The sequence below is a fragment of the Musca domestica genome, unplaced genomic scaffold, assembly GCF_030504385.1.
Source record: "Musca domestica strain aabys unplaced genomic scaffold, Musca_domestica.polishedcontigs.V.1.1 72, whole genome shotgun sequence".
Lineage (NCBI taxonomy): Eukaryota > Metazoa > Arthropoda > Insecta > Diptera > Muscidae > Musca > Musca domestica.
The window spans coordinates 1,922,342-1,934,408 of NW_026712388.1; the positions used below are offsets into that span (position 1 = coordinate 1,922,342).

General features: G+C 34.9%; 1 protein-coding gene across 1 annotated transcript in view; it reads right to left on the bottom strand.

The window, feature by feature from the left end:
* The window catches only part of LOC131806331 (uncharacterized), a 36,639-nt gene that overhangs the window by 12,632 nt on the left and 11,940 nt on the right, over positions 1 to 12,067 (bottom strand). Inside the window, exons 2-3 of the mRNA XM_059130309.1 lie at positions 1,878 to 2,026; positions 1,504 to 1,698 (exon numbers count right to left, since the gene is read on the bottom strand). Coding sequence (XP_058986292.1) covers positions 1,504 to 1,698; positions 1,878 to 2,026 — 344 coding nt within the window. The remainder of the gene's footprint in view (positions 1 to 1,503; positions 1,699 to 1,877; positions 2,027 to 12,067) is intronic.

Below are 12,067 nucleotides of genomic sequence, written 5' to 3' on the forward strand. Positions count from 1 at the left end.
TTGTTCATTTTTGTTTCTAGATGAAAGTGAAAATTAAGCTAGAGACTTTACATAATTTTTTAATGCGCGGTTTTTGGTCAGGAGTTCCTTTAAAATTATTTTCGAAAATTGAATGTTCTTAGACTGCAAACTCTTAATATATATATATTTTTTTAATGTTCACTACCAGGTGGGTAGGTCCTGATAAAATATTATAACAAATTCATGTTTCTAAGATAGAGCCTTTGTCTTTTAAAAATATTGTATCATTGACTCAATGTTCCCTGTGTCTTGAATAAATATTATAATATTTAAAAGATTCTTTAAAAACAACACTTAATGCTGTCATATTCCTTGGGAAAATATTCCCTAAAAAATTTACGTTTAATGCTCTCATATACCTTCAAAAAAATATTCCTGAAAATCCACCTTTAATGCTTAAGAAATATTCCGAGGAAATCCAGGTATAGTACTCTCCTTCAAGAAATATTCCTTAAAAAAATTGGTCTAATACTTTCATAGTCCTTGAAGAAATATTCCTAAAAAATCCACATTTGCCGCTCTCATATTCCCCTAAAAATGTTTCTGAAAAATCCACGAAAGTACACCCATAGTCCTTGAAAAAAATTTTCTTAAAAAAGCCAAGTTTAATGCATTCATATTCCTTGGGAAATATTCCCGAAAAATCCACGTTTAATTCTCAAGAAATGTTTGTAAAAAATCCATGTTTTATATTCTCATATTCCTTGGAAAAATATTTGTGAAAAAATCCTCGTTTAATGCTTAAGAAATATTCGTAAAAAATCTCTTTTTAATACTTTGATATCCCTTGAAAAAAGATTCTTAAAATCCCCTTTAATGCTCTCGTATTAATTGGAAAAGTATTCCTGAAAATTTCACGTTTAATGCTTAAGAAATATTCCTAAAAAATCCAGGTTTTATACTCTCATAGTCTTGTAAAAATATTCTCAAAAAATCCACGTGTAATGCTCTCATAGTCCTTGAAAAAAATATTCTTAAATAATCTAAGTTAAATGCTCTCATATTCCTTGGAAAAGTATTCCTGAAAAAATCATTTTTAATCTTGAACAAATATTCCTAAATAATCTAGGATTAATACTTTCATAGTCCTTGAAAAATATTCCATTTCTAATGCTTTCATAGTCCTTAAGATTTCGTAGTCCTTGAAAAAGAAAAATCTAAAAGAATTAAGGTTTAGAATTCTCAAAATCACAAAATAATTTCAAAATAGTCAGGTTCTAGCTCTTATAGTCCTTACAAAAATATTCTTAAGAATATTCTGAATTGAATATATTCTGAAAATTATAGCTTATATTTGTAATAGTCTTTAAAATTTTTCAGATCTATTTCAAAATATATCCCAAACATTCGATCATAGTCCTGTCTAATTCTTTATATATTAAAAAATTCAATACCACAACATCTCTACCCATTCCCATACTTATCAACCACTTAACAGCGTATGTGTGTGTGTGTTTTTTGTGCAAGTTGTTTAGAACTCACCTAAAATCATGATACGTGCTAAACCGCCAGTCATGGCATCCAAACACATGCTCAACGTACGCGTCAATGCCCCGCAGGCACACAACACCGACAACATTTCCATCCAAGTGGCCAGAAAAAGGCAACCGAAGTCAAATTTATTGCTGGCCCGTATATAAGGCATCTGTAGGGATCTCAGACTTGTTTTACAGCGTGCTGGAGGCGATACAAAAAAAATTTAAAGTAGAAACGAAAAAATTGTAGAACAAACCATTATAATTTAAGTAGGTGTAATCGCAGCGGTTGTAAAATTCATGTATGTACGTTTTAGGTAATTGACGTGTTCTTAGGGCTGAGCAGACATGACTGGGACTGGGAAAAATTGAAATATTTACCCGCCAAAGCTGCATAAATTGTGGCCGCAATGGTGGCCAAAACCACACACGGTGCCGTCGTTTCATTGTAGGCAATCAAATAGACTAAGACGGCAGAGCCCAATGTCAGACGGGCACCATTGCCATTTGAGAATGAGTCCATAAGAAAGCTGGAAAGAAGAGAAAGAGGAAATGTTAATGTGGTTTGTTTTCATATAATAAATGTTGTTTTCTTGCTTTTTTTGGTATCAATAAAAACCAAAAAAGAAACTTTAGTCATTTTGCGAAAAGGATATGAAGAAAAAATCGCACAAATAAATATGATATCATCAGCCAGAAAATATTTCTATGGGAGTTGTAGTCGGAGTTAGAATTTTTGTTTCAAACTATACGATAGAGTTCGTTTTAAGGAAACTATAAAGCTTAAAAAATAATTTAATGGGCAGGAATAGACATGGGAGAAATGCATCACAAGCAAAATGGTTCAACTTTTATTCAAATAAAAAATAAATAAATAAATAAAAAATAAAAAAATTTAATGTGGCTTAGGCTATCAAAAATACTAAAAATCCAGAAATTTTTTGCAGGCGGATTTTCTAACCATGAAGAGTACAAATACAAAAATAAAAATTATAAATTCACCCGAAAAATAATTATTCAAAATCCATAAATATGGACCCAAAAAGGCACTCAAAACTGCGGCCATGTCCAGTTAAAGTTACTCAGAAGTACTTTTCAAAAAACTACAACTAATCCTTAAACAAATTTTAATAAATGACTTTGGCTCTTTAGTCCTTGAAATTCTTTTCTGACTTATCGTTATCAAACAAGTAAAAAATATCGGTCGGTTTTGCCGACAGATGTATAACCTCAGCAAATGTTCGATTATTTTAAAATATATGGGAAATTATTAATTCCATATTCTTCTAAGGATTCTGGTTGAGAGACACATATTTAGATATAGCAAGTTGTAAAGAATGGGTAAGGTACAACAGATCTTGTGTTAGCAAAAATATATGTATGTGTGAAATTTGAAGAGAGTTGGGTGATTATTTTGCTTTCTTTGAGGGTTTTTTTTCGAATTCATGAACCCTATGTGAAGTAGGTAGCAAAATAAATGGTCGGATCTCTACCATCTTTATAACAGATCTTGTCTTAATGGAAATATTGAGATGTACCATATCTGAAATGGAATCGGATGTTGATTAAGCTTTTTATCAACTTCGTGGATATCCAAAATTTTGAGCGTTTGTGGGGAAGGTATCAGAAGGAGTAGACCGATATATTCCGTCTTATTTCCAGATGTTCGGCTCATAATAATATTAAGATGTGTAAAATTTGATAACAATCGGACTCTTATATCATATTTTTTAAGAGTTATAATTATTCAAAATATTGACCCTTTGTGGGAGATTCACTTGATGAAGTCGACCGATATTATTAATTTTCGCACCAGACCTAGCACTGACGCAAATATTTAGATGTGCAAAGTTGGAGCAAAATCGGATTATAGCTTCTCTTTCTGAGCAAAAAATATATTTGTTTGAAAATTTTGACCTCTTATGGGGGAGGTAAGTTTGACAAAAATATTACGATGTGTCAAGATTGGACCAAATCGGATACTCCCTTTGAGAGTTATCGCGCGCCAGCCTGAAAGACAGACAGACGAACATCGCTAGATCGACTCCAAATGTTCTGAAACGGATTTGGTCCAAATAGACCTAGGGTCAAAAACCGTTATTTCGACTAGGCACGTTTTGACCGTATCAAATGAAATATACCCTCTGTAGCCATATGACTGAGGGTATGCAAATACTACCATGACCGTAGGACCTGCAAATAAAAGTTTAGTAACAGACTCTCATAATCATTTTATATTACATTAAGTAGATCATTCATAATCCCACAATTATATGCTTGACTGCAATTATGTAAGCATGTGTATGTAAAAATGATTCCAGTGACAGCTCATTATATAGTTTACAAGCGTTTTGCATTTTGGTGAGAATTTTCCAGAAAAAATTATTCGTGATGGAATTCAAGCGTGATAGTGTGATTTGTGTCGCGTACCATCGCTCGTTACCGTGATACTGGTAGCGTAGCCCGAAGTTAAGGAAGTTGACGGAAGAAAACAGCAACATCAGCAGAAAAGGTTCGAAAAATAAAGAAGCGTCTTGATCGAAACCCTCGTCGCAGTGTCCAAAAAATGGCTCGTGAGCTGAACATATCGCAATATTTCATTCGACAAATATTAGAAAATGAGCTCGGAGTAAAGCCATTGAAATTCCAAAAAGTGCAAGAACTTACACCACAACAGAAATAAAATAGACTCAAAAGAGCTAAAGAGTTGCATCGCCGAAAGTGGTGAACTGCTGAATTTGGTTTTCTTCGATGAGAAAACATTCGTTGTCCAGCATTTTGTAAACAAAGAAAATTATCGTGTTTACTTGCTAAAGAGGTCAGCTGAAAATGTGCACCTTCGGTTGGCCACCAGAACTCAAGCGCCGGCCATGGTGATTTTGTGGGCCGCCATAACAGCCGATGGTCGCTCTCCGCTTGTGTTAATCGACCGTGGCATCAGAACAAATGCCGAATATTATCGCGAAAATATTCTGGAGGGTGTATTAAAGCCTTGGGCACGCAAAATTCAGATATGCGGCACCTTGGACATTCAAACAGGACTCAGCACCATTACACTCAGCACCCAAGAATAGTTACAAAATGGGGGTCTTCGCTTCATTTCCAGCGCACAATGACCACCCAAAATCTCCAATCCGTCGGACTATAGTGCCTGGAGTATTTTGGAAAGCAAGGTTGGCACTAAAAAAATACCAAAGTGTCGATCACCTCAAGCAAGCGCTTCGCCGGGAATGGGTCAAGATACATCAGAATAATAATCGGGCAGCGTGTGAAGGTTTCATTGGCCGTTTGAAGGCCATAATTTGTGCCAAAGGTGACCAATTCGAACAAATCTAAACTTATTCTAAAATTTGATGTTATTTCCGACATTTTTTGCTTTAAAATTTAAAAAAAAAAAATCTGAACTAGTAAAAAAGCATTAAGTTCGGCCGGGCCGAACTTTGAATACCCTCCACCATTTGGACGAATTAGGAAATTTTCAAAAAAAAAAATAAATAAAATAAAATAAATAAATAAAATTATAAATTAAATTAAAAATTCTGTTAAGCTCTTAAAAAAACGAATATCGAAAATTACCGATTTATGGGGGATATACGATATTGTGGACCTATGTAGACAATTCTATTCCAGGTGGTAAAGTACTCAAAAGGAACTCCTTGTGTACATTTTCAGACAATACCATTAGAAAATGTGTCTATAATCATCAAAATATCGAAGGGTACCGTTATATGGGGTAAATACGATATCGTTTGTATATAAAGAAAATTCTCTGTCAGGGTGTAAAGTGCTCACAAAGAACTCCTTGTGTAGAATTTCAGACAATTACGTTGAAAAATGTGGCCGAAATCATCAAAATACCGAATATCGGAGGGTACCGTTATATGTGAAGACGTGGACCTGCACAGACAATTTTCTGTCATAGGCTGTAGTACCCATTACGGACTTCAAATCCCAAATTTGAAACATTTCCGATGAATAATGTTTTAGGGACATCAAAATACCGTATACTTTGGGGTACCGTTATATGGGGGCTAAACGATATCGTGGACCGATATAGCCCAACTTCGAACTTGACCTGCCTGCAGACAAAAGACAGATCTGTGCAAAATTTTAGCTTCCTATCTTACTTCGTTTTGATTCTAGCGTGATTACAACAGACGGACGGACGGATAGGGCTAAGTCGTCTTAGAAGTTTACGCTGATCATGAATATATAAAATTTTTTGGGTCTAAAATTATTATTTCGATGAGTTACAAACGGAATGACGAATTTAATATACCCTCCATAGTATGGTGAGGGTATAAAAATGGATTTAGTTTTTTGGCCAGCGAACTATTTTACGAACATCTCTAAAAATTCTTCGATTCTAATCTCATGCATTTCGTGAGGATCCGATCATAACTACGACTTGTAGAATTATTATGAATTAACATGGATATAAGATAGTCTCAGCTCGGCGTTAATATGTTTATTACATGTTTGGATAAAAGCTTTTATGTTAACTAGCAATGCTTACTTAATTTTTAACAGAGCTTGGATAATTTAAAGCATATTTTGAGGCGCTACCATCAAATGATAGATGTGGAATTTATTAGGTTTAAATCAATAGGTGGGTGTTCCTATAACCTTGCATCACCTAGACTACCCTGTCTATAAACGAATTTAAAACATTTTGATTACTTGGAAGAACCTTTTCGACAGGAGTAAACCGATATTCTTTATCCTCAATTTTTTCCTAAATTCCCAGTGATTTGCGAAAATTTTGGGCAAACCGATACGAAGTCCCTTCTCATACGCAAAGTTTTCTAAAACGTTATTTCAAATCTAAACCCCCTTTTATACCCTTAAGCAGAGAATACATAATTCATATCACTTTTGATGTTCTAAACTTTTTATGAAAACATAAAAACACATTATCCTTTTCATCATCTCGTGTTATCATTGTTGCAGAACTCGATTTGGTAATTGTTTGAGAAAGTCCTTTAAAAAATAAAAAAACAACAAATTTATTCGTTGGCTTCATAAAAAATTTATAAATCCTTTTGCTTGTCAAAAAAAAAAAAAAAAAATGTTTGCATAGTTTTGAGTTGTTGTCTTGTCTTGTCTTCGTTCTAGTTTCTCGTTTTCGTTGCTTTATTTCCCAGCCATGTTGTCATCATCAGTTTAGTGGTGTTTGTTTAAGCAAAGTCTAAGGACATTATTTTATGTGCACACGCCACATGAACACATGGATGGAATGGAATGGATGATGGTCTGTTTGTTTGCTTGTTTACCAGGAAAAAAACAAGTAAGCTATAGTCGTGCGGGGCCGACCATGTGATACCCTACAACACTACAATATGTGAGAAGCCCCCTCATGTCCAAATCTATTTTGGAAGATTTCGCTTTTGAAATTATGTTACGGAGCACTGCCTAGATATTATCCTTAGCATATTGACCAGGGACATTTTCCCAATATTTATGCACTCCGTCGTGCTGTTAGTTTTTGTGGTCCATTTTACGGCTAAATATAATCCAATGGTCATCCAAAATTCTAGAATTCTTCACTGTGCTTAATTATCTTCTTAGGCATGTCGATTGGCTTCAATTGTGTGATCAGGAACTATTTTTTTTTTCTGTTTTTGGTTCATTTGAACCCCGAAATATTTTGCGATCATCTCCAAAAGCAATTTGGCTATATTCGTCAACGAAATCAGCATAAAAAAGCCAGAAGTTCGCCTATTGTGTATTTCGGATATCGCCTGTACGTAATGTTGGTATTTTTTTACACAAAAGTAGTGGTCAATTCTACCCGCTGTCTTAAATTCTAACTTCACGCAAAATTTCGTGTCCTTTGGTTTCTATTTGTGACCTTTATAACGGCTGCAAAATCAGGAACATTTTGAGTTGCTATCCATTTTAACCCCTAAATATATTGCGGACATCTTTGAAAACAATGTGAGTCTAACCCTACCTTTGTCAAAAATTTCGTGAGGATCGAACGATAATTGCAATCTGTATATAAATAATAACCCCAACCTGTGTTGAAAGGTGAAAAAATATTACAAAATATATACTTCAATATTATAAGTCAAATTGAAAAAATCGCATGCGATAAAAAATAGGAAAAAATAAAAAATGTCACAAAATACTACAAAATCTATATTAACATCATTATTGGCATTTTTTATTCGATCTTTTTTTTAAATTTTATACTGTTATGCCAAAAGGGCATTCTAAATTTACAAAATTTGTCAAAATCGCTCCAGCCATTCTGGAGATGTAAGCATTCCAGCTAACATCCCCTTCCTTTGTATATACACATTATATATATTTCGCTATTTATATCCTATATATTTACTATCGGCATCTACGTTACGGTCAGAATTGACCTGTTCGTCTATTTGTGATTTCGCCGGCATTAAAAATATTCGCGGTTTAATGGAAAATTTGACTTTTATTTATCACAAATGCTATGGTCTATTTCAACCACTAAATATTTTCCGATGACCATCAAAATTGGAAGGCTTCTGCCCAGCCCAAAGCCCTAGCCCCATGCTAACTTTCGCTTCGATTGGTCTATATTTGTGACCTGTAGAGCAACTGCAAAATCAGTAAATTTTTCAGTTTTGGTCCATTTCAAACCCTAAATATTATGCGATCATCTCCAAAAGAAATAGGGATCTACTCTGACCTTAACCCCACCTACATTTTAAATTTAGTGAAGATCGGGCCATAATTGCGACCTGTAGATCAATTGCAAAATCAGGATCTTTTTTATTTTGCGATCATCTCCAAAGCAATAGGCTATTTCGGCTCTAGCCCCACCTTCATTCAAAATTTCGTGAAGATCTGGCCATAATTGCGACCTGTAGAGTGATTACAAATTAACATGGACAGACGGACGGATGGACATACATAGCTAGATCGGTTCAGCTCGGCGAGCTAGGAAGATCCATATATACTTTTCTATGTGGGGAACCAATATTTCGAGGTGTTACATAATTTTTGGCCCAATCAAACTTATAATACCCCCAACACATAGTGTTGTAGGGTATAAATACATGTTCCAGCTCATGTAGGTGTAGAAGTGTGTGTGGGTGAGAGTGTGTGTTAGGCATCCGGTTTGTTTGTCCTATTCGTACAACCAACCATCTTGTAAATGTTTTGCACTCGCAACACCCTTTAACAAAGTCATATTTGTATATCAAGGAGTATGAATGCGTAAGTGTGTGTGTGTTTGCATAAGGCATCCATCCGATGCGCTGGTGTTATTGTATCTGTGGGTGTTTGTGTTGTGTCTTATTTAAATGTTTGATTTGGCGCCATTTGTTGTCATTTCGTAACTAACTTTGTAGCCGTTTGTGTTTGTGCGTTCGTGTGTTTCTAATGTATTCACATTGCCATTCGAGTGAGTGGGTGGGTGTATCTCGTCCTACGACGATGTGTTTTCTTTTGTTCGGTGTGTGGGTGGATTGTCCTGCCTGCATACATTGTCGCTGGCTGTTGATTGCCACTGTTTTATGGGTGTCGACGTTAAACTCTTTATTCCAATGGACACGCATTAATTTAGACTCATTAAAGCACTTCTAATTGCTGCATTTTCACTGAGATTAGTTGAGATATCATTTACATGATTGTGATTAAGTTTCCGTTTTGCTTTGTCGCAAGTGGGGGTTAATTAACATTCTAAAGATGGACAACAATGGAGGGGATTTTGAATAATGAGAAGTAAATAAATTTAAAGAGGGGTGAGATGTATAACTTCAGAGAGGATAAAATTTCCACATAGCTAGAGATAATTACATGGAAGTAGAACATTGTTTCAAATGTCCAAATAGTGGAGGGTTTTAAAAGTTTGGCTCAGCCGAACTTAGGTTCTTTTTTTTTACCATCCCCCATGCATAGTATGGAGGGTATACTAAGTTCGTCATTCCGTTTGTAATTCATCGAAATAATAATTTTTGGCCCATAAAAGTATATATATTCTTGATCAGCGTAAAATTCTAAGACGATTTATCCCTGTCCGCCCCTCCGTCTGTTGTAATCACGCTACAGTCAAAACCAATTAAGATGGGAAGCTAAAATTTTGCACAATCTGTCTTTTGTCTGCAGGCAGGTAAAGTTCGAAGATGGGCTTTGTGGGTTCTCGATATCGTATATCCTACATATAACGGAACTTTCCGATTTTCGGTATTTTGATGATTTTAATGGTCTGAAAATCCGCACAAAGAGTTCATTGTGAGTACTTTACTCCCTGAAAGAGAATTGTCTATATAGGTCCACAATATCGTATATCCCCCATATAACGGTACCTCCCGATATTCGGTATTTTAAATGATTTTAGCCACATTTTTCAATGGATTTTTCTGAAATTCCACACAAAGAGTTCGTTGTGAGTACTTTACCCCCTGAAAGAGCATTTTCTTTATGGGTCCACAATATCGTATATCCCCCCATATGTAGGCACCTTCCGATAATCGGCATTTTTAATTTTTTTTTAAAATTTCCTAATTCGTTACACATGGTGGAGGGTATTCAAAGTTCAGGTATTGTTTACTTCTTCTTCTTCTTCTATTTTAATTATGTTTTTTTTGCATGAAATTATTTCACTTTGCCTAAAAATTTTACACCCTACAACATTATATGTTGGATTATTATATACAGGTCGCAATTATCCTCCAACCCTTGCGGAATTTTACATTAGAGTTAGGCAAGGGTCAGAATAGAAATCTACAGTTTTTGAAGATGTTCGTAAAATATTTTGAAATATATTTGGGTTGAAATGGATCAAAAACTGAAATTGAAGACCAATTGGCATGGAATTTAGCATGAGATTATAGTCTTGAATAGGGCAGAAGATTGCCATTTTTGATAGCCATAGATATAGTATTTAGCGAGTAAAATGGAAAACCACATTTTTTATACCCTACAATACTTTGTGTTGGGGGTGTTATAAGTTTGATTGGGCCAAAAATTATTATTACCTCGAAATATTGGTTTCCCACATAGAAAAGTGGATCTTGCTATCTCGCCGAGTTGAGTCGATCTAGCTTTGTATGTCCGTCCGTCTATCCGTTTGTCCATGTTAATTTGTAATCACTCTACAGGTCGCAATTATGGTCCGATCCTTACGAAATTGAAAATGGAGGTTGGATTAGGGTCGGAATAGAACCCTATTGTTTATGGAGGTGATCGCATAATATTTGGGAGTGGAAATGGACCAAAAAACGGAATAATTTTATGATTTTGCAGTTGCTCTACAGGTCGCAATTATACACCAATGGGGGCTTGAGCTTAGGGCTGGGCAGAAGCCTTCCAACTTTTGATGGTCATCGGCTAATATTTAGTGGGTAAATAGACCATAACATTTGAGTTAAATAAAAGTCAAATTTTCCATTAAACCGCGAAAATGTTCAATCCCGGCAAAAGCACCAATAGACGAACAGGTCAATTCTGAACGTTACGTAGATGCCAATTATAAATATATCGGATATATATAGCGAAATATATGCAATGAGTATATACAAAAGAAGTGGATGTTAGCTAGGATGCTTATATCTCAACAATAGTTGGACCGATTTTGACAAATTTTGTTAATTCAGAATGCCCTCTTGGCGTAAAAGAATAAAATCTAAAAAAAAACGTATAAAAAGATGGCAATAATGATGTTAATATAGATTTTGTGACATTTTTTTATTTTTTCATATTTTTTATCGCATGCAATTTTTTCAATTTGACTTATAATATTGAAGTATATACAGATTGCAATTATCGTCCGAATTTTCGCAAAGGTACGGTTAGGCTCAGATTGGCTAGACCTATTGTTTTCAAAGATGTCTGCAATAAATTTAGGGGTTGAAATCGACCAACAACTAAAAATGTTCCTGATTTTGCAGCCTTTTTAAAGGTCACATATAGAAACCAAAGGACACGGAATCTCGCATGAAGTTAGAGTTTAGGGACCACTACTTTTCTGTAAAAAAATTCCAATATTACTTACAGGCAATAAATGAAATACACAAAAGACGAACTTCTGGCTTTTTATGCTGATTTCGTTGACGAATGTAGCCAAATATCGAAGACAAGCAAATCATATAGATGAGTCTGAATATGAAGATACAGAGGGGTCTCTTACTTTTAGAGATGATCACAAAATATTTAGGGGTTCAGATGAATCAAAAACAGAAAAAATTCCTAATCACACCATTGAAGCCAATCGTCACGCCTGAGAAGGGAGTAAAGGACAGGGAAGGATTTTGGATGACCATTGGATAATATTTGGCTGTAAAATGGACCACAATCAAAATGATAAGGGTAATGTCTGGCCAGTACTCTCTATCATAATTTCAAAATTGGAATCTTGCAAAACGAATTTGGACATAAGGTGGCTTCTAACATATTGTAGCGTTGTAGGGTATCACATGGTCGGCCCCGCACGACTATAGCCTTTGTTTACTTGTTTTGCATTCCTATCAGTACGAGAGAGTGCGTGAATATAGGACGAAAACCTAGGTTGAAAACCAGAGGTAAAATTTTTGCAGGACTGTATGACATTTCCAAAATGTACTTACCAACAATATTATATTGCT